The 22,434-nt window shown below is 53.8% G+C and overlaps 1 protein-coding gene and 1 long non-coding RNA gene across 3 annotated transcripts in view; both read right to left on the minus strand.

The window, feature by feature from the left end:
* LOC146349206 (uncharacterized) overlaps nt 1–22,434 on the minus strand; it is a 178,027-nt gene that overhangs the window by 127,887 nt on the left and 27,706 nt on the right. The gene's annotated exons all lie outside the window — the stretch shown is intronic.
* LOC146349214 (olfactory receptor 51E2-like) lies at nt 6,495–10,362 on the minus strand. 2 transcript variants are annotated; one of them, XM_084841568.1, is made up of 2 exons: nt 9,750–10,362; nt 6,495–8,383 (listed from the first exon to the last, which is right to left on the minus strand). In XM_084841568.1, exon 2 carries the CDS (start codon nt 8,343–8,345, stop codon nt 7,389–7,391), a length of 957 nt encoding a protein of 318 aa, XP_084697694.1. In that variant the 5' UTR covers nt 8,346–8,383; nt 9,750–10,362; the 3' UTR covers nt 6,495–7,388. The 2 variants fall into 2 exon arrangements, with proteins under 2 accessions (XP_084697694.1, XP_084697695.1); XM_084841569.1 differs by lacking the exon at nt 9,750–10,362 and having other exon boundaries at nt 6,495–8,515.

Below are 22,434 nucleotides of genomic sequence, written 5' to 3' on the forward strand. Positions count from 1 at the left end.
AGGGATTCCGCAGGGTGGCGGGGGGTGGGAGGCCGTTCTGCCACGGGTCTCGGGGGGCTGAATGCCAATGCATTCAGCCTCACTGAAATCCGTGGTGGAATTCTAAGTACCTCCTTTTATCTGTCCTGAATCTCCCATCACTCAGCTTCGCGGTATGACCCTATTGGCTTCTAGTATTATGATAGAGGGAGAAAAACTTCCCCCATCAGCTTTCTCTACACCATGCATAATGGTGTACACCTCTGTCATGTCCCAAGCTCATGTTCTCCAGATTTACAATACCCTTTTTCAGGTGCAGTGACCAGAACTGCACATAGTATTCGAAGCTAGGGATGTTGGAGAATTCCTCCACGAATTTCCGGGAGGCCAAATGCCAACGCATTCAGCCCCCCGAAATTGGTGGGGAAATTCTCCAACACCCCCCCCCAGGATGGGACTTACCGCGCGCAAATGTCCCTTGCGGCAGCGGGTCCCGGCGGCGGTTCGGCGGTGTTGTGGTGGCGGCGGCGGCCGGCCTTTCGACCGGGTGCCGCTGCCGCCATTTCCCAGTAAAGTGTAAAAAACAAAAAAAGTGATAGGCTACGTAAAGATTTACGTAGCCTATCACGGCTAGATTTTCAAAGTCAGCCGTGATAGGCTATGTAAATCTTTACATAGTCCATCACGGCTGACTTTGAAAAAAAAAAAAGCATGTACGCAAATGGCGACGCCCATGGGCGCCGCCATTTGCGTTCCTTATTTGGGCACGGGTAGTCTACGTAAAGATTTACATAGACTACGGCGAAAATAACGGCAACGCAAATAGCATACACAAATAGCGTACACTAGCGTACATTTGCGTACACGCTTTTTTTTTTCCCAAAGTCAGCCGTGATAGGCTACGTAAATCTTTACGTAGCCTATCACGTTTTTGGTTTTTTTCACACTTTACTTTTTTCTTTCGCGGCCGGGGAGACAGGGCACTCTCCCCTGGCCAGAATTTCGGCGGGGAGGGGCGGGGCACCTCCCCACCCGCCAAGAATTTCAGGGGGAGAAATGGAGCGCCTCCCCCCCCAAAAAACAGCTGCGGGACCAGGTAAGGGACTTTCGCCCATCCTTATTCGAAGCATGATCACACCATAGGTTTGCGTAAGGCCATTATGATATTGGCAGCTATATTTTCAATTCCTTTCCTCATGATTCCTAACATGGAATCTGCCTTTTTCACAGGAGCTGCACACTGGGCTGCCATTTTCATCGAGCTGTCCACCACCTCCCCAAGATTTTTTCATGGTCAGTCACTGCTAGCTAAGAGCCCATCAGCATATACATGAAGCTGGGAATGTACAGGGATGTTAGAGAATTCCGCCATGGATCCCGGGGGGCCAAATTCCAGTGAATTCAGCCCCCCAGAATCCGTGGTGGAACGGAGCCCCCTGCCCCACCACCCCACGAAAAGTCCAGGAAACGGAGCCTACCTGGCTGCGGCTCTGGCTCCGGCGGCAGCAGCCACCGCTGCCAGGCTGCTGCAGCCGCAAATGGCACCAATCGTAGCGGCTGCCATTTGCGTCCTTACGCCAGCCCGTGATAGGCTACATATATATTTACGTAGCCTATCACAGCTAAAGCAGGGACGCAAATGGCATCCCCTATGCCATTTGTGATCCCACTTTAGCCGTGATAGGCTATGTAAATATTTACATAGCCTATCACGGGCTTGTGTAGGGACGCAAATGGCATCCCCTATGCAGGATGCCATTTGCTGCCGCAGCAGCCTGGCAGCGGCTGGAGGCCCCGCTGCAGGTTGGCCCAGCCGGTGGCTCCGCAGCCTTGCCCCAGAGCGGAGCCAGCCAGGCAGGATTCCAGGGGAGAGGAACGGATCGCCTCCCCCGCCCGTCGAGGATTCCAGGGGGAGGAACGGATCGCCTCCCCCCACCTGCGGAACCCAGTGGAGCCAGGTAAGCAGGGTTTCGTACACCCCTAGGAAAGTTTGCCCCAATGTGCATCATTTCAGACTTGCTTACACTAAACTACATTTCCCATTTCGATGCCCATTCTCCCAGTTTGGAGAGATCCCTTTGGAGCTCTTTGCAATCGCTTTTCAATCCGACTTCTCTAAATAATGTGGTGTCATCAGCAAATATGGCCACCTCACTGCTCATTCCTAATTCCAGATCATTTATGGACAAGGGGGAGTCCACATGGAAATGGAAAGAGGAGCACTTTCTGGTTAAATCCAGATTTTCATGAAATTGCTTGGGTCTGTCCCAAGCACCGGAAGCAAGAAAAGCGGAGTATGCAGTACCTAAAAACCCGTCTTTCGTGGGTCACATGAAAGCACTTCTCATTCTGTTTCCATGAAACTCCCATACTTCTGGGTTGGGTGGGTGGAGTAGAACTGAACGTCATCAGCCCCATAGGTGCTGCTCAGCGAATGAGAGAGGCTTGTTCCCCACCCCTGTCCACACTCCTCTGCTCAGGGAAGTTCACAGGAAGCGCTGAATTAAGCCCCGCCACTTTGCTGTTCTGACTCCACGAAAATGCGCAACTGTGGCTTGATGAATGGGAACATGGGCTGCAGACCGTGAATGAGTGGAGTGGCTACTTTGCTGTTCTGACTCCTCGAAAATGCGCTCCCCGACCCCACAACCCCACTCCTCAGTCTCTCACTCGCTTGCAGCGGAGGGATGGGCCTAGCACCGGCTTGCCGCCCTCCCGTGAGAGGAAGTGGCGATGGCGGCTTCCTCCTTCCCAGCCCGAAAATTAGGAAGAACACTGCAGAGGTTATGGCCATTGATCCCTCCCCCACCCCCCGCCGTTTCCCTCAGGCGAGACAATCTCGACGCTTTGGGGCGATTATGTCTGAGGAAGAGGGGCTGATTTTATGAATGGGAAACATGGGCTGCTGCGAATGAGTGGAGCGACTGCTTCACTCTTCTGACTCCTCAAGAAGGATGACAACCACAAAATTCATTACAATTAAAAAACGGATTCAGTAATCAAACAGGGAACATTCATAAAACAACAAGCACAGACTCAGCAAACACCGTGCTCTGCCTGCTGCCACAAGCCAGGAACATCCGGGCGAAGAAGCTGTTCGCGGCCCCAGCTGGATTCAAAACGGTGCCTTCTGTGCACATTCGCCTCTCTGCTCTGGCACGGATCTCCCTCCTTGACCTCTTCGCTCCACCCTCCCTTTCCTGGGGTTCTTACGAATGTGAGTGTGCGGCCCAGGCACCTCTCTTCTTCCTGGGGCACGCATTTATCCCTGAAAAAGAATGAGGCCACTGTTCAGCCCAAACAGGGGTGCGGAACTCCATGCCTGGGGGCCAAATCCCGCCACTCTGCGGGCCGGATCCAGCGCCCCAGGCTTCTCCGTAGGGCCCACCCCGTTCCCCTGCCACCTTGGGAGATCTCCTGGCTTTTGTGGCATTTCCCCCCTTCCTCAAAGGTTGAGGTGCCCCCGCCCGAGGCGCCCTCCTGAGGCTTCGGTACCGACAGTAAGAGCTTTAAGCAAATAGATGCTGGTGGTTTGGGTATTTCGACCATGCCCGCTTTGCCTTGCCCCGCCCCTTTTGCCTTGGCCCCGCCCACCACGGGAATGTGGCCCCCAGGAGCTGCTCTGAAACGGAGCTGGGCTGAAAGAGGCTCCACCCCCGGAGCGGAAGGCTTTCTAGGCAACTCCGAGAGAAGCCTAGAACAAAACGAGCCTGACATAACAAACATCGACAGAACAGTAACAAAAATAGCAAGAGAAGAGCAATGCGACGCAGCAGAAAGAAAAGAGCCCCTGGCAAGCCCGGCGGGAATGAGTGGCCTCACGGCACCGAAAGGGCTGGCGCCAGCCGGGCAGGCGCTCTGGGGAGGGCATTCTGCGGCGGGGCGCAGCCACAGCCGCGGGAAGAGGGGCCCCTCGGCAGCCCCCCTCCAGCGCCTGCCGCAGCCTTCGACCGGGGCCTGGACGGGCAGGCGGATGTGCAGGTGCCGCGCAGCGCCACTGCAGGCCTCCCGAAACCGGCCGTCACGACAACCTCTCCGGAGCACGACGCCGGAGGAGCCCTCAGACGGCGCGGACCGGTCGGACGAAGGGTGCGCCCTGTGTTTCCAGCGCAGCTCTTTCGCAGCGCCAAAGTCTGTATCATCCGGCAGCAGAATCGCTGAAGAAGACCCTGGAGGGGAGCGTGCAGTGTGGTCCTTGGCCTTTCTTTTTTGAAGGGTGGTGGCTGTGAGTGGATTTCCATGGCCAATAATATCTCCCGGAGCTAAACGTGCTCATCTGACACGTTCAGTCAAGCTTAGGAACTCCGATGAAGTCCTTTCCCTCTCATTTTATGATCAGCTGACGGAAAGCACAACGCTTTTGGAACTACCAATACATCCCATCAGCTCTTAAAAGTGCAAGGGAACATAAAGCTGCAGACTCATTGCTTCCTGTCATTTCTCCGGCATCCCTTCCAGAAAAGGATGTGGGATGTTTCCGTGCATGGGATGTATCAGAAGCTGGACAGGGCAGGTAGCAGAGCGTGGCCTGGATGTTCGGGGACAGCAAGAAGCGCATTCTTTAAAAACAAGCGATGTGCTTTAAGAGCTCGAAATGCGGGGTATGAGTCACCCCGCGACCTCACGCTGGCAATCTGACTTCTGTCAGGGGCACTGTGACATTTGTACTGACTGTGGACAAATATACAAGTCAGAAGACTCCCGCAAGCGGCGTTGCTCCTTTCCGGGGAACAAGAAGCAAGGATGCGTGCAGACTGCTTGGCCGGTGCTTTCGGGGGCTCCTGCAGGCACTCAGCGCGCCGCTCCCCGGGGGGGGGACCTCTTGCTATCTCTGCTCTGTGATGGGACATAACAGGGGATTCCCTGGCACCCCTCGTCCCCCCCTGGGCGCCTGGAGCAAGAGTTGGGAGTGCGTACCCAAGGAAAGAGCTGAATGCCCGCATTTTCGGTTTGGACTTGCTGGCTTACTAAGAGGGTTCTGGGGAGAAGATTGATGTTGTCCTTAGTATTTTAAAATGTCAGCATGTGACACTGGTTTTGCCTGTGTGCTTGACTGCGTGCCGTCTAATATCTGCGGCAATTCTGCCATTACAAATAGCACAACATAATGCTCCACACCTGTCTCCTCCAAAGGACCCTATAAAGCCGGGGTGGGCGACTTCGAGGGGTCTGGGGGCCACTTTCCACCCCCCGGACCCCCTGTGGCTCACACCCCTGCCACTGATGCCACAAAAGAAACGGTGGTTTGCTGTGCAGCCAACTGTGCCCGAGGCTTGAAAGTGGGGGAATGAGCCTGTTTCCAAGCTAGATGTGAGATCTCTCTCGCTCTGTCCCTGGAGAGCCGCTGCCAGGCAGTGTGGGCAGCACCAGTGGCCTGACTGGGCCTCAGACAGCTTCAGACGTTGAACCCTGTGGAAAAGCCATTCCTACCTGGGCCAGGCACGTGGAAAGCCGATCCTGGGCATACCGTCCCAAAGAGTGGCAACAGGCGGTTCTTTCTCGTCCCTTTGGGACCTTATCTATGGGGGTGCATCCTGTCTCCACCCTGCCCTCTGGTCTGTACGGTCGGACCCAAGCATCATTTTTTTGGGGGGGGCAGTATGCACTTGTAACACAGGCCCCCTCCCACATGCGTGCCACAATTCCATCCCATGCATGCAGCCCCGTGAGCCAGGAAAGAAAAAATCTGTTTTGATTCTACATGTTTTACAGTTCTGAAATTATACCATGGCTTTTCTACCCTGTCCTGCCTCTTTTTGTTTAACATCGAACCTTAAGAAGAGTCCTACGAAGCTTGCGGACGATTTTGTAAGTCTTTGCTCAGTCCTGACGAATGTGTCATCCCGTGGATGATCGGGATTTTTTATTATTACTACTCCAGCGGGCCAGCCAGTGTCTTACTCTGCCTCACATTCAGTTCCCCCTCTGCGGCTAGCTAGGAATCCTGGCTCCTTCGCTCCCGTGGCACCTTGGCCAGCAACACAGGCGCACCCACGACCAGCCCCTCTGCGGGGGGGGGGGGGAGGAAGAGAGCAGTAGCAGCAGGCAGCAATGCCTCATGTCACGTTCGTTTTTGAGCATGCGCTTGTTTAGACTGGTGTTCCAGCTACCCATGACACGGAGTTCCATAATTCTTCCCTCTGTGTTTTCATTTTTTAATGCCGGGGGGGGGGGGGGTCAATCTGCCAGTTTTGCTTTCTTCCAGATTAGAATTTTTAAAAGCTCAAGTTCTTTCTTCCTCTCTCAAATAGAAGAACGTTGTGCATTTCGGTAAATTCTTATTAAAAAGTGAACTGCACTGAAATTCTCACCCATCTGCACAAACCAAGTTCAATAGGTCCAGCTTTTCCCAGCACAGAGAGGGCCATGTTGTCCCAGACGAGGAGCCAGTCAGAAAAAGAGAGTGGGCAACCTTAACGGAGTACTGACGCCTGACATGCTTGGAGGCGACAGCTCTCTCCCTCTCCCTCCTGAAAGGCAGGCAGCATGGACAGACGTAAACGGCAAGGGACTTTATTCACACAGCATGACAACGTTCCAGAAAGGCAGGCGCAAGCAAGACAACAAATCATTTCCACACATCTGTTTATTCTGTTAAAAGTACCAGAAGTGTTTAGTTACAGACTAAAATGCAGTATGAGAAAAGGGTGTTTCAGAAAAGAAGAGCAAGGCCCTTGGCTTTCTCCCAAGGGCCCCTTTCCGGCACCCAGCGGGAGAACCACCCTCTGCCCGCCCCGCCAGGAGCAGGAGTTCAGACTAGCAGACTTTCTAGCCACCCTCAGCTCTGTCGAACAAGGAAAGGCAAGAGAGGGTGAACTCCGGAGAGACAGACAGATCTGCTATTGTGCGTAATGATTTCCAAAGCATTTATCGGGCACAGAGAGCTTTACAACCCTTCTCTTGATCATCCTCATCCTCACAAGAACTGTGTGGGGTGGGCCACTAAGAAACCGATTTTACAGGCACAGGCCTAAGACGGAAAAGACCCAATGGGCCCCCTGAAGATCCCCCTCCGGGGCCATTCCGGCATCCCAGAAGGGGTCTTAGGGTCCATAGGAGAGGAAATAGCGGGCAGAGAGCCGGGCATGGGTGCTGGAATGTCAGCATCAGGGCAAGATGGCGGAGCAGAGGGGCCGGGGCCCAAGTGCAGCCTCTGGTGAGCGTCAGTCCCCATGTCCAGGGTGGCAACAAGAGACATGGCCACCAGGAACCAGGACACCGGCAACTGCTAAGAGCAGCCAAGGAGGCTTCTTGGCTACTGACAGCGGGGCTGGCAGAGGCAGATGCTTGGTGGAGAGCTGCACTGAATCTCATGCGTCCAACAGGCCTTGAAAGGTTGGCTGCGCACATCTGCCCAGATCTGGTGCGAGCGGAATAGCTCTAGGTAACCTTTAAAGGAAAAAGCGGGCTCAGCGAGGGTCCCCATGCCGCCCAATCCTTATGCTCTTTAACGCTCTCCTCCGTATTTCTTTCGTCCTAGCCCCATAGACGATGGGGTTGAGCACGGGGGGCACCAGGAGGTAGACATTGCTCATGGTGACTTGGACCAGCTGAGGCAGGCCCCTCCCAAACCTGTGCACCACAGAGAGCCCAATCAGGGGCACGTAGAAGGCCAGGACCACGCACACGTGGGCCACGCAAGTCCCAGAGGCCCTGAGGCGCTCCTCCCTTGACCGCAGCTGCAGGACGCTCTTGAGGATCATCAGGTAGGACACGAAGATGAGCAGGGAGTCCAGGCCCATCACCAGCAGGATGGCCGCCAGCCCGTACACGACGTTGGGTGTTCTGTTGCCACAGACGTGGTGCATCACGTCTTGGTGGAGGCAGTAGGAGTGCGTGAGGAGGGCGGAGCCGCAGAAGGGCAGGCGGTGGACGAGCAAGGGCAGCGGGAGGAAGAAGGCGGCCCCCCGCGCCACCGCCACCACGCCCACCTTGGCTGCCGCCGCGGGGGTGAGGAGGGCGGAGTGCTGCAGGGGCCGGCATATGGCCACATACCGGTCCACGGCCATGGCCAGGAGGATGGTGGACTCGACGCCTGACAGGGCGTGGATGAAGAACATCTGGGCCAGGCAGGCCCTGGAGCCGATCTCTCTGGCACCCAGCCAAAGCAGGCCCAGCATCCTGGGCATGGTGCAGGTGGCGATCGCCAGGTCCACAGCCGCCAGCATGCAGAGGAGGATGTACATGGGCGTGTGGAGGGCTGGCTCGGCCCTAACAACCAGCACAATGGTGCAATTGCCCACCATGGCCACGAGGTACATGGCGCACAGCGGGAGGGCCAGCCAGAAGTGAGCCGCTTCCAGGCCAGGCAGGCCGGCCAGGGTGAACGAGGGGGGCCCGCCGAGAGTGCCATTCACGGAGGCCATGGCGGCCGCGATGCCCCGGGAGCGCAGGTCCTGGGCTGCTGCAAGGGAAGGAGAGGAGACGCTCAGGGCGGCCGAGCCGAGTGGGCCTCCGTAGGCCGGCACGGGGAGCCACGAGCCCCCCTGTGACCCCACGGGACAGAGCCCCAGTCCCCTGCGCCCCGGGACGCACAGGCGGCCGTGTGCCCAGCCAGGGGGCGGGGATGGGGCGGCCGCTGACAAGCGGGCCTAGGGAGGAAAGAGGAAGACATGTGGGGCTGTGGCTCATTTGCTGAGTCTGCCTCTCAGCCATCCAGCCAGAACCCCAACGTGGGACACAATCAAAAATGCGAGTGAAAAATAAAACGACCCTGCAGGGGACCATGAGCCGGCATGAAAACGTTGAAGAGCCTTGCGGCCCCTCAAAGCCTGACACATTTCTTATGGCAGCAGCTTCTGTGGATACTGCCCACTCCGTCAGCGGCACGAAGCGAGAGCCTCAAGCTGGCGGATCTATATGTTTTACACACGCTTGGCGCGCGGGGGGGGGATGAGGCACTGTAAGCCGCGAGGCCAGAGGAAACGGAAGCGTAGGCCAGAAGAAATGCGTTAGTCTTCAGTGTGCCACAAGGCTGCTTTTGCGGCAGCAGACTGATGTGGCTGCCCTCTGGAGAGCATCGCAACAGGAACGACGGCCGGCCGCAACCCACCGCAGAAGTTGCTGAGCGCAAAGCACACCAGCGCAGCATGGTTTGCGACAGGCAGTGGGTGCGTGCGCAGCCGAGCTCTCCTCCCTGCAGATGACTCAGACGCTGCGGCCACATCTTCCTGACCGTGACTTCTGAGTGCTTTGCAGGAATGCGAGCCCACCGCATGACACACGAGCATGTAAAACAACATGCGTGTGGCGCGCTTGGCGGTCACGCCCGCATTCGAAACGTGGAACTGCACATTCTAAAGGAGATTTCTAGCCAAACTTTAAAAAACAGAAAGGGCAAGGGGGGAGGTTTATGCCGCTTCTCCTCCCTCGCCCTTTCTCCGCCCAGACACAGCCTGCGGGGGGGGGGGGGGGCTTTGGGCGACCGCACACACAGGCGTGCGAAGGAGCAGGCAGCTCGGCCGACCCATGAACTGGCTTGCAGGAAACCTCTCTTCAAGAGAAACCTGCAAGCTCGCCCCGAGAGGCCATTTTCCCAGCCTTGCCCTGCTGCCAGCTCGGCAGGTGCTCAGCCTCTGCCGGAAGCGGGGCAGCCCTCGGGAGGCTTCTAGAAATAGCACATCTTCCGAGCAATTTCCCCGCTTCGCCTCCGTGCGAGAGGTGCTGGGTCTCGGGAACACGCAGTGCCTTCCAGATGCTCCAAGTCTGGGCTTGCAACACCCCCGGATTTAAATGGCAAGCGCCCCGCCCCGCCCCGCCCCGCCCCGTACCTTTGTCACAGAGGGACCGTTCTCCAGCGAGCGACCCTGGCTTGAGGCACAAGGAGCTCGCTCAAGTGAGCCGGGGGAAGGAAGCCTCTACAGCAGCCATTCGAGCGCAGCCCCTCGGGGCCAACCGGTCGCCACGGGGAGACCCGTGGCGACCGCAGGGCCTCAGTCCCGACGGAAGGATGCCCCGCCCTGAAGCACAACAGGGAGCTGCCGTATGCACGGGGTCCGACCACTGGTGCATCGAGCCCAGCGCAGTCTCCTCTGATGGGCAGCACCAGCAGCGCTGAGGCCGAGGTTCTGCCCCTCCTTGCTGCCGGAGCCCTTCCCAAGAAGGGGAGCTGGGCTGGGATCCAAGAAGCTTCTTCCCGCAAAGTCTGCGCCACCACTCACTTATGGCCCTTCCGAAAAGCGCGTGCTCGCTGCTGCTGCCCCTCGCTCAAGGGGCAGGAGAGGCCCTCCGTGGGTGATCTCAGGCGCCACTGTATCTTGGCCGCTGGCCATGTTGGCAGGGGCTTCTGGGAGCTGAAGTCCAAAACCCCTGGGGATCCTCCTTCTGCCCACCCCTGGCCTACATGAGGTGAAGGAGGAGGTTCCACAGCTGGGGCACATGGATCCAACCGCTAACCCGAAGAAGAGCACAGCAGCCTGAGACACAAGGAGTGGGATATAGGGAAGAGGGGGTTTCTTTCCTTCTCGGCGTAGCTACCATAAATTCATAGTGCAACCCCCTGCATAGTCTGGGGGCAGGTAACAAGGAAATGAATGTGCAACGTTCCGTGTCCGCGTCATAAAATTCAGCTAAAAAGCCTAAGGCCCCAAGAAGGGTTCAAAGAGACATGTTCCTAGGTACGTATGCCTGAGATTCGGCCCAAGGCAGCCTCGGTAACAGCGCTAGTAATGGCAAGGAGTTCTGCGGCACCTTAAAATCTAATAGATCCCTCACGGCGTAAGTGTTTGTGCCTGGTGCGTCTGATGAAGTGGACTCCGGTCCACGAAAGCGTCTGACGGAATAAATCTGTTCATCCTTAACGTGCCACGGGACTCTTTGCTGATTTTGCCGCGACAGGCTACCACGGTTCTCCCTCTGGAAGCTGTGACAGTCCAAAAACCTCGAACCCCCCACCAGCTCGCCTTGGTACCAAAGAAGGGCAAAAGGAAGATGAAGTATTTAAAACTTCCCAGGTGAGGAAGAAATAGCAGAGAAGGAACCAAACATCAGATGCCCCCTTGCAAGACCTCCCAGGCGTTTCCACGCGTCTCCTGGATGCAGCCGCCTGAGAGGCTCCACGGGCGCGAAGACAGACGTGGCGCCGCAGCTGCAGATTCTGCTCTGCGTGGCCACCCCTGCATGGGAATCAGCCGCACACGAAGCATCCAGCCCCGCTCCGCCTCCAGCGTCTTAATGGGGGGAAAGGCCTTCCCAAAATAGGGAATGTGTTTTCTTAGGACGGGTACGATCAGCAGAAAGCAGCAGATGGATTGTGTCTTTTTCAAAAATAAGACTCCTCTGAGGTTCTCATGCTAAGTAAGCCTAACATATGCACATGAGAAGAGCTGTGCTGGGTCACACCGAAAACCTCTCTGCTCCAGCATTCGGTTCCCACAGTGGCCAACCAGATGCCTCTGGGAAGCCCACAAGCAGGACGTGAGTGCCAGAGCACCCTCCCGCCCATGTTCCCCAGCAACCGGTCCACATAGGCTTACTGCCTCTGAAACCGGAGCCAGCACACCGCCATCAGGACCAGTAGCCAGCATTTATCCTTCAGACCTTCGTCCAATCCCCTTTCGAAGGAATCCAGGATGGTGGCCATCACTACATCTTGTGGTGGCGGATCCTACAGGCTGGCTATGCGCTGTGAGAAGAAGGACTTGTCCTGGGCTGTGAGAAGAAGGACTTGAAGAAGGACTTACCCTGTCTGCACAAGTGCTTCCTTTTATCTGCCCTGAGTCTCCCACCATTTAACGTCACTGGATTCTAATATGATAAGCGAGGGGAAAGGACGCCTCTCTATCCACTTCCTCCCCACCATACATAATTGTATAGACCTCAACACTTTTCCCTACTTGCTCATCCTTTTGTCTAAGCTAAAGAGCCCCAGACGTTGGAACCCATCACCATACCGGAGCTGCTCCAGCCCCTTGATCGTTTTCTGCCCCAGCTCTACATGGCATGGGGACTAGAACTGTACACAGTCTTCCAAGTGTGGTCACCCCATAGATTTGTAATAAGGCATTAGGACATTGGCAGTATCATTCCAAATCATTTTCCTGTTTTTCTGCATTCCCCAGCATGGTATTCGTATTGCTCACAGCCACCAACACTGAGTCAATGTTTTCATCGAGCTATCCACCACAACTCCACGTTCTCTTCCTTGGTCAGTCACCACCAGCCCAGACCCCATCAGCATCTAGTGAAGTTAGGATTTTTTGCCCCAACATGCATCACTTTACACTTGCTTACACTGAATTGCATTTGCCATCTTGATGCCCATTCTCCCAGGTTGGAGAGATGCTTTCAGAGCTCTTTGCGGTGCCTTTTTCTTTTAATCACACCAAATACTTTGGAACCATCAGCAGACGTGACCACCTCACCGCTCACCCTTAACTCCAGATGGTTTAAGAACAAGTTAAAAAGCATCAGTCCTAATACAGTTCCTTGGGGGACCCCGCAGTTTACATCCCTCCCTTGCAGGAATTGTCCTTTTATGCCCACTCTATTATTTCTATTCTTTAACTAGTGACCAATCCCTGAGAGGACCTCTCCTGTTATTCCATGACTGCTAGGTTTGCTCAGGAGTCTTTGGTGAGGGACTTCGTCAAAAGTCTTTTGGAAATCCAAGTCAACAATGTCCGCCAGATCACCCTATACACACTTGTTGAATCACAGAACTCTAAAAGGTTAGTGAGACAGGGAGAAGTCTTGCTGATTCTTCTTCAGCAAGACTTGTCCTTCTGTATGGTTGACAATTTTACCTTTAGCAACAAGACCGGAATCTGAGTTTCTCCTCCAGGTGCCTCCTCCAAGGGAGGTTGGGGTGATGGCAAGCAGGGAGATGGCCTTTTGTGGTGGTCCACCTGGTGCCCAGTGAGATCTGTCTGGAGCCACATGGTCATCCTTTTGGGGCAAGGCCAAGACCTTCCTCTACTCCCAGGGATTGGACATCATATGATAAGGTTTTAACTGATCCTGGGATTTTATTGATTTAAAAAAAAAAATCTAATGCAAACGGTTTTTATATTATGTTTTATATTGCATTTTAAGGTTTTCACCTTTTGTAAACCACCCAGAGAGCTTTGGATACTGGGTGGTATAGAAATGTGATGGTGGTGGTAGTGGTGATCATGATGGTGATCATGATAATAACAGTAATTTCTACCAGTTTACCCAGAACAGATGTTAAGCTAACTGGCCTGTAATTTCCAATGTCCCGCACGGATATCTTTTAAAAAATTGTCATTACCTTGCCGGCTCTTTAGTCCTTTGGTGCATGTTGCATGTTTTTGTTAGAAGGTCAGCAATTTCACATGCAACTTCTTAAGAACCCTCAGACCCAGTGATCTGTCTGCCTTCAACTTGTCAGTAACGTCTAGAACTTCACCTCTTGTCACTGCTGAAAACACCGGTTGAAAGCCAGGACCTGCGATGGCGGAGCGTGACGGTGCCTCCCTGTGTCTGCCAGCAGGAAGGGTCTGGGAGGTCCAGCGGAGGCAGAATGTTGTGTTGGAGGGACCTGTGACATAGGTTGCTTGGAATCCCAGCTCAGCCTCCTCCCGGAAGCCTGGGGTGGGAGGGCATGAGTGCTGACGGAGACAAATGGGCTTGTCCTTCCATGTGTTGGGGGTAAAGCAGGTACTTCCTTATTTACTGAGAAAGAAACAATACCCAGGCTTTCCCATTCGTAGTGAGAATACACCATCACAAGAGAGCAGTACACGTCCTAGGACAGAGATCAACATGGTGGCCAAAAAGGGAAATCAGGAGCTCATAAAAGGATAGAAAAGCCATGATGTTAGTGGAGAATAAAACTGCCAGTGTCATGCTGCCCCTTACGCAAAGCTGTGGTGCAGCCACACTCGGAATGCTGCGTACAGTTCTGGTCACCACACCTAAAAAACGATGTTGTACAGCTGGAAAAAGCGCGGAAAAGGGCAACCGAAATGATCAAGGGGCTGGAGCATCTCCTCTGTGAGGGAAGGTTACAACAGCCGGGCTGGTTCAGCTTGGAAAAAAGGAGGGTCGGGGGAGACATGATGGGGTGTACAAAACTGTGCATGGTGTGGAGAGCGTGGAGAGGGAGACATTTTTCTCCCTCTCGCGAAGCACTAGAACCCAAGGGGGTCCTCCCCTGAAGCTGAGTGGTGGGAGATTCAGGACAGAGGAAGGGAGGGACGTGTTCACACAAAGCAGGGTTAAAGTATGGAATTTGCTACCCCAGGGTGTAGCGATGGATGGCCACCAATTTGGATGGCTTTAGAAGGGGGTTGGACACATTCCTGGAGGAGGATAAGGCTATCAGTGGCTACTAGTCCTGGTGCCTCTGTGCTGCTTCCAATAACAGAAGCAGTACACCTATGTACACCAGTTGCTGGGGAACATGGGGGGGGGGTGCTGTTGCGCTCATGCCCTGCTTGTGGGTTCCCGGTCGACAGCTGGTGGGCCACTCTGTGAACAGAATGCTGGACTAGATGGACCCTTGGTCTGATCCCGCCTGGCTGGTCTTATGTTCTTAAAAAGTCTGGGGAATTAGTGTGGTCTTAGCCTGGTGCCTGAAAAACCACAGAGAATGTACTGGGCAGGCGCAACATGAGGGGTTGGCAGTGGTGGGTGGGGTGGGGTGGGCAGGCAGGCAGGCAGGGTGTCAGTGGCCAGCGGGGGGGTTGGTGGCAGGGGGGACAGGGGGGGCGTCAGCAGCGCTATGCCAAAGGCCCAAGATTCCCGTGGCAGTGGGCTCCAAGGCCAGGAAGTCAGAAGAGAGAAGGCGGCTGAGGACGCTGTGTCCTCTTCAGCAGACCCGGCACCGTCTGTGGTGGTGCATGAACAACAGCAGCAGCAACAAGGACAACAAAGGTAAAATGGCAGCAAGGAATATGGAACCACCACCACCACGTAGGGATGTTGGAGAAATCCTCCCCGCACCCAAATGAGGCTGGATCCCAAAGAATCCAACCTCCGGAGTCCACAGCGGTCCAGTTGCACTCACCTCTGCGCCCGCCAGAGTTCCTGCGGGGCAGCTCTCCAGCTTTCTAAAAGACGCGATAGGCTAATGGCGGCTGCCCTTAGCTTATCACAGGAAAATTACAGCCGTAAATGGTGCACTGTATGCCGTTTGCGGCCGTAAAGCACTGACTTTTACATAAATACATCTGCAAACAGCTGCAATTATGTAAAAGGATGCTTTACATCTGCAAATGGTGTAAAATGCGCCATTGACGGCTGTAATTTTCCGCGATGGGCTAATGGCAGCCGCCATTAGCCTATCGCATCTTTTAGAAAGCTGGAGAGCCACTCCACTAACTCCAGCAGATGTGGAAGTGCTCCTGAGGAATCCATGGGGTCCCAAATGGCCCAAATTGCCCTGCGGTGGACCCGCCCCCCCAGACTGGACATTGAGGGATCCCTATTTCCAAGTCATAGGAAGCAATAGTTCCACCTTATTCTGCACTCGTCTGACAGAGTCCGGGCATAGCAAAGGGCCCACACTCCTGGGGCTTGGGGCGCAAGGCGTCCCAGCCCAGGCTGCAACCCCATTACCACGAGGAAAAGACTTGAGGCTAGAGTGTAGATGGTGCCTGAGGATATTTATAGGGATGAATTTCCCTATGTCTATGCACCCATTGCCCAGAGCTGGTGAGAGATGTCAGAGCCAGTCAGAGACAGCATTAGCTTAGCGCAGAACAAGCAACGTTCTCAACAGGGAGATGCTGCCCCGGGCCCTTCTCCAACAGAGAGAGTGGGCTGGTGCAGGTGAACTGGGAGTTGTCGTCTGAGAGACAGGAAGATTCCTGCTTTCCTGTGTGACACGCTCTCTTAAGAACTATCTGTCCCACAGCTCCTGGTGCATAGGCAGGAGGGAGGGACAAAGCATCAGGGGAGATTGATCCCTGGGACAGTGTGAGCAGTGCTGTTGGCCAGATTTACAGGTCCAAAATACATGCCAGGAAATGTCCACAGTATCCTACAGCTCTTTTTGAGAATGTCTAGTTAAGTGTTGCCTCCGATCTATCTGTCTGTCCATCCGTCCATCCTCAGGTCTACTTTTGGAAAAGAATATGAACTACCCCTTCCTACCTTTTCCAGTGTAAACTCACCCAAGCACCTCTTCATCTCTGCATCTACGGCGCAAAACTACGGTAGGCTCTCTAGAAACAGACAGCAGCAATAAGCTCCAAGAACAGCCCCAGGGCTTCCTCTCGAACAACAGCAGTCTTCAGCACCATCCTGGAGAAGGGTTCTCCCACAGGTGTTGGCATGAAGTCATGCGCATACATTTGGCTGTGGACTGGGGTCAGTTATAGGGGGTGAGCATGTGACTCCGTGTTGCAACAGCTTCATTGGCTACTGGTCCAGTGGAGGCTGGTGGCTCTGATGTCAACGGGGCTGTCAATCCACTCTGGGTTTCAGCCAGAACGCGAAAGGAGCTATCCGAGGAGCTGAGCCCCATCCCTCTAATGGGTTCAGGGCCTTGGAGAGCTCCTTTAGAGCGCTGAGTGGTTCAGACTGATGCCCAGAGCGGAATCACAGCCCCACTGACTTTGGAACCACCAGCCTCCGCTGGACCTGTCCATTTCCATATGGAATTCAACATGCTGTTTGACATACAACTTGGGGCGAGCTTATCTGAAAGGCTGCATCCGTCCATATGGACCGGCCTGGGCTTTAAGCGCTTTTGGGAGGGGCCCTTCGTTCTGTCCTGCCAACACTCTTCTCTGAGGAGAAGAGGGGCTAGACACCTTACAGCTGTCCCCTCTTCTGGTTCTTCCCCCAACCTGATGGTTCCTGGCAGCCTTACCAGTCTGCCCTCGGGTCTGGTGGTGCTGCTGCTGAATGCCAGGTCGGCCCAAACTGAAATCTCCCTCATCCATGATTTGATTGTGGATGAGGGGGCTGACGTGGCATGTATTACTGAGACCTGGGTGAGGGAACTGGGAGGGGTCACTCTCTCCCAGCTGTGCCCCAGCAGCACCAACACCGACTTGAGGGTCGGGGATGGGGGGTTGCCGTGGTCTATAGGAATTCAATCTCCCTCTCCAGGCTTCCTGCTCATTCGAGTGCAGATCTTGAGTGTTTGTACCTTCTGTTGGGTATCCGGGACAGATTAGGGATTCTGTTGGTGTACCGCCCACCCTGCTGCCCATCAGACTCCCTGCCTGAGCTGACGGAGGTGGTCTCAGATTTGGTGTTGAGGACCCCTAGGATGATGGTCCTGGGGGATCTCAACTTCCATGCCGAGGCTGCTGTATCCGGGGCGGCTCAGGACTTCATGGCCGCCATGACAACCATGGGGCTGTCCCAACATGTCATCGGCCCAACGCATATAAAAGGACACACGCTTGATCTGGTTTTCTTGACTGGGCGGGACGATGGTGATCTGAAAGTGGAGGAATTAACATCTGTCCCTTTGTCATGGTCAGATCACTTCCTGCTGAGGTTTAGACTCCTGGCGACCTTTCCCCTCTGCAAGGGTGGGGGACCTATTAAAATGGTCCGCCCCTGGAGATTAATGGATTCCGATGGATTCCAGAGGGCTCTGGGGGATTTTCCTGCTGGTATGGCTGGTGGTGCTCCTGTCGAAGCCCAGGTCGCTCGGTGGAATGCAGAGATGACTCGGGCGGTTGACACGATCGCGCCCAAGCGCCCTCTCCCTCTGAGCAGAGCCTGGCCAGCTCCTTGGTATACACCTGAGCTGAGGGCAATGAAGCAAGAGGGGAGACGGCTAGAACGCAGGTGGAGGAAAATTCGTGCTGAGTCTGACCGAACACAGGTAAGAGCCCACTATCGAGCCTACTCTGTGGCGGTGAGGGTGGCAAAGAGGCAGTTCTTTTCCACCAGCATTGCATCTTCTCAGTGTCGTCCAGCGGAGCTTTTCCGAGTGGTTCGCGGCCTGTTACATTCTGGGCCAGGGAGAGAGACGGTGGAACCCTCGGTAGCACGCTGTGACGAGTTTGCACGGCACTTTGAGGATAAAGTCGCTCAGATTCGTCATGAATTGGACACCACCATTAATGCAGTTCCATTGGTAGAGGTGTTCAGAGCACCATCTGGTCCAGTTTTATTGGATGAGTTTCAGTTACTGAGGCCTGAGGATGCAAACAAGGTGCTTGGCCAAGTCCGACCGACCACTTGTGTGCTTGACCCTTGCCCTTCACGGCTTATTAAATCAAACAAGGAGGGGTTGTCCGGCTGGGTGCAGGAGGTTGTAAATTCCTCCTTGAGAGACGGAGTGGTGCCTGCCGCTTTAAAAGAGGCGGTAATTAGACCACTCCTGAAAAGCCTAACCTGGACCCAGAGGATGTTAACAATTATAGGCCAGTGGCCAACATCCCCTTCCTGGGCAAGGTGCTTGAGCGGGTGGTTGTAGGACAGCTCCAGGCACTGTTGATTGAAACGGATTATCTAGATCCATTTCAGTCGGGCTTCAGGCCTGGTTTTGGAACGGAAACTGCCTTGGTCGCCCTGTGGGATAACCTCTGCCGGGAGAGGGACAGGGGGAGTGCGACCCTGTTGATTCTCCTGGACCTCTCAGCGGCTTTCAATACCATCGACCATGGTATCCTTCTGGATAGGTTGTCTGGGTTAGGAGTTGGAGGCACTGCACTACAGTGGTTCCGCTCCTACTTGGATGGCCGATTCCAGAAGGTGGTGCTGGGGGATTATTGCTCTGTGCCATGGCAATTGTGCCATGGGGTTCCACAGGGCTCTATTTTATCCCCCATGCTGTTTAACATCTACATGAAACCGCTGGGGGAGGTTATCCGGAGGTGTGGGCTGAGGTGCCATCAATATGCAGATGACACCCAGCTCTACCTCTCTTTCTCATCAAAACCAGGTGAGGCAGTGGCTGTTCTGAACCAGTGCCTGGGCACAGTAATGGACTGGATGAGGGCTAACAAATTGAATCTCAGTCCAGACAAGACGGAGGTACTGTTAGTGGGTGGTTCGTCTGCCCGGCTAGGTGATATTCAACCTGTTCTGGAGGGGGTTGCACTCCCCCTAAAGGATCAGGTTCATAGTTTGGGAGTGCTCTTGGATCCAGAACTGTCACTTGAGGCACAGGTGAACTCAGTGGCACGGAGCACTTTTTATCAGCTTAGGCTGGTATACCAACTACGCCCTTATCTGGACAGAGATAGCCTTGCTACAGTTATCCATGCTCTGATAACTTCTCGTCTGGATTACTGCAATGTGTTATACATGGGGCTGCCTTTGAAAATGGTCTGGAAACTTCAGCTGGTCCAAAATAGGGCAGCAAGATTGTTAACAGGGACTGGCCTGCGAGCTCATATTACGCCAGTACTTTTCCAGCTGCACTGGCTGCCAGTCCATTTCCGGGCCCGACTCAAAGTGCTGGTGTTAACATTCAAAGCCCTTAATGACTTGGGGCCAGGTTACCTGAAGGATCGCCTCCTCTCATATGTGCCTGCCCGGACCTTAAGATCATCATTAGTGGACCTTCTCCGTGAGCCCCTGCCAAAGGAAGTGAGGCGGGTGGCTACTAGGAGGAGGGCTTTTTCTGTTGTGGCACCCCGGCTCTGGAATGAGCTCCCTAGTGAGGTTCGCCTGGCACCTACATTGTATTCCTTTCAGCGCCAGGTGAAGACTTTTTTATTTTCCCAGTCATTTTAGCATTTTAGCTTTCTAAATTTTTATCTTTGCTGTTTTAAATCTGTATTTTAAACTCCTGCACTGCTGCTAGGTTTTATTGTGGTTGTATTGTTATATTGTGGTTTTAATGTTCTATATATTTTAAATTGTTTTATTGTGTGTTGTTTGGTTTTAATTTTTGTGAACCGCCCAGAGAGCTTTGGCTATTGGGCGGAATAGAAATGAAATAAATAAACAAACAAACACGTGAAGCACATGTGTGGGAATGGCAGAAACGGCCTCCTTGGTGGCTCCCCCCAGGCCTTGGAATCCCGTGCCAAAGAGGGCCCCGTCTTTGACGACCTTCTGCCAGTAGGGATGTACGAATCCCCTTACCTGCCATCTGCGGGGTCTGCCGGGGGGGGAGGTGATCCGTTCCTCCCCCCAGAATCCGTCCAGGCCAGCTCCACAGGGCAGGAGAAAATCAATACGGCTGGCAGCCATTGCCGTGCCGTATCTCAGTGTAAGTCAGTCCCCCCGACGCAAATGGCGTAGTGGGTGCCATTTGTGGCCATAAAGCTGGTCGATTAGCCTAAATGCAGCCATTCACTGGACGCCATCTGCATCCCTGTTCACGCTATAGGCTACGCAAATAGTTACGTAGCCTATCACAGCCCAAAACAAGGATGCAAATGGCATCGCGTAAAGCTGGTCACTTAGCCTAAATGCAGCCGTAAACCCTGGTGGTGGTGGCAGCTTCCCATCTCAGGACCCAAAGGCCTCTCTGGGGACCAAAGGCCGCTCCAGTCCAGCACTCTGTTCACAAAGCGGCCCCAGCAGGAAACCCACGAGCAGGATGACAGCGCGACACCACCAGCACCCGGTTCCCCGCAAACGGTATGCAGAGGCATATCCCGCAATATAGCCTCCCCCCGACACATGCTTCGAAAACCTGATGAAGACACCGAGGCTGGAAAATGAACAGCGAACCTCAAGACTCAGTACAAAAATTCACATGCAAAATTATATCTTTCTTTGTTTTAGATTAAAAAATCACTCAATACTGTCTTTAGCTGTCCCCACAGATGTTTCATTTGGGATTTAAGGGGAGATTCTCTTCACATGGCTCCCTTCAAGGTGCTTCCCTCTGGAAGCACCTTGAAAACAATGCAGTGATTACTCGAAGCCAACAGGGATTTGTCAAAAACAAGTCCTGCCAGACGAATCTGTTCTCATTTTTTGATCAAGTCACCTCCATTGTGGACCACGGGAATGCTGTAGACATCATCTACCTCGACTTCAGCAAAGCTTTCGACAAAGTGCCCCATGATATCCTGATGAGCAAACTAGCTCAAAGTGGGCGAGATGAAACAACGATCCGGTGGATCCACAGTTGGCTACAGAATCGGACTCAAAGAGTGCTTATCAATGGGACCTCCTCAAACTGGGGAGAGGTAACGAGTGGGGTACCGCAGGGCTCAGTCCTGGGCCCAGTGCTCTTCAACATTTTTATTAATGACTTGGAGGAGGAGGTGCAGGGCATGCTGATCAAATCTGCAGATGACATAAAATTGGGTGGGATAGCTAATACTTTGGAAGACAGAAACAAAATTCAAAGTGATCTGGATAGACTGGAGCGCTGGGCAGAAAACAACAGAATGACATTTAATAGGGATAAATGCCAAGTTCTGCACCTAGGGAAAAGAAACCAAATGCACAGTTACAAGATGGGGGATACATGGCTCAACCACACTACAAGCGAGAAGGATCTTGGAATTGTTGTCGATCACAAGCTGATATGAGCCAACAATGTGTTGTGGCTGCAAAAAAGGCAAAAGCCATTTAGGGCTACATTCATAGAAGCATAGCTTCCAAATCCCGGGAAGTACTAGTTCCCCTCTAGTCAGCCCTGGTTAGGCCTCATCTGGAGTCCTGTGTCCAGTTCTGGGCACCACACTTTAAGAAGGATGCAGACAAGCTGGAGAGGGTTCAGAGGAGGGCAACAAAGATGATCAGGGGACTGGAAACAAAGCCCTATGAGGAGAGACTGAAAGACCTGGGCATGTGTAGCCTTGAGAAGAGAAGACTGAGGGGAGATATGATAGCGCTCTTCAAGTCCTTGAAAGGTTGTCCCAAAGAGGAAGGCCAGGATCTCTTCTCGATCATCCCAGAGTGCAGGACACGGAAGAATGGGCTCAAGTGACAGGAAGACAGATTCTGGGTGAACATCAGGAGAAACTTCCTGACTGTTAGAGCAATACAACAATGGAACCCATTCCCTAGGGAGGTGGTGGGCTCTCCCACACTGGAGGCCTTCAAGACGAGGCTGGACAGCCATTTGTCAGGGATGCTCTGACTTGGATTCCTGCATTGAGCAGGGGGTTGGACTCGATGGCCTTGTATGCCCCTTCCAACCCTGCTATTCTATGATTCTATGACACACTCACACCCCAATCACTCGTTTTGGGCATTTTTCCATTGACTTGCATGGGAAAACACAAATGGACATAACTTTTTCATTTTTTATTATATATGCATGAAATGAATGAATGAATGAATGTAGGGAACTCTCAGCCCCCCCACAAGGGACTCCATCTGTCAAAGTTCAGACAGTTTGGCCCACTAGATTTTGTGCTGGGTGCAGGTAAAATTTTATTTTTTCCCACAAAAATTCTCAAAGCAAAGAGCTATAACTTTTCACTTGTTTCCACAGAAGTGCCTGAAATCTGGACCCCCCTCAGGCCCCCAGAGGGCATCTCACCTGCCAAATCTCAGACAGTTTAGCCGACTAGTTTTTGTGCAAGGTGCTGGTAAAATGTGCTCTTCTCAGAACCTCAAACCACAGTTCATAAAGAGATAATCAAGTTAGGTGTTGAAGCAGTG

Source organism: Heloderma suspectum, chromosome 3 (assembly GCF_057233095.1).
Source record: "Heloderma suspectum isolate Gila_16-S chromosome 3, 16-S_ref, whole genome shotgun sequence".
In the NCBI taxonomy this organism is placed as follows: domain Eukaryota; kingdom Metazoa; phylum Chordata; class Lepidosauria; order Squamata; family Helodermatidae; genus Heloderma; species Heloderma suspectum.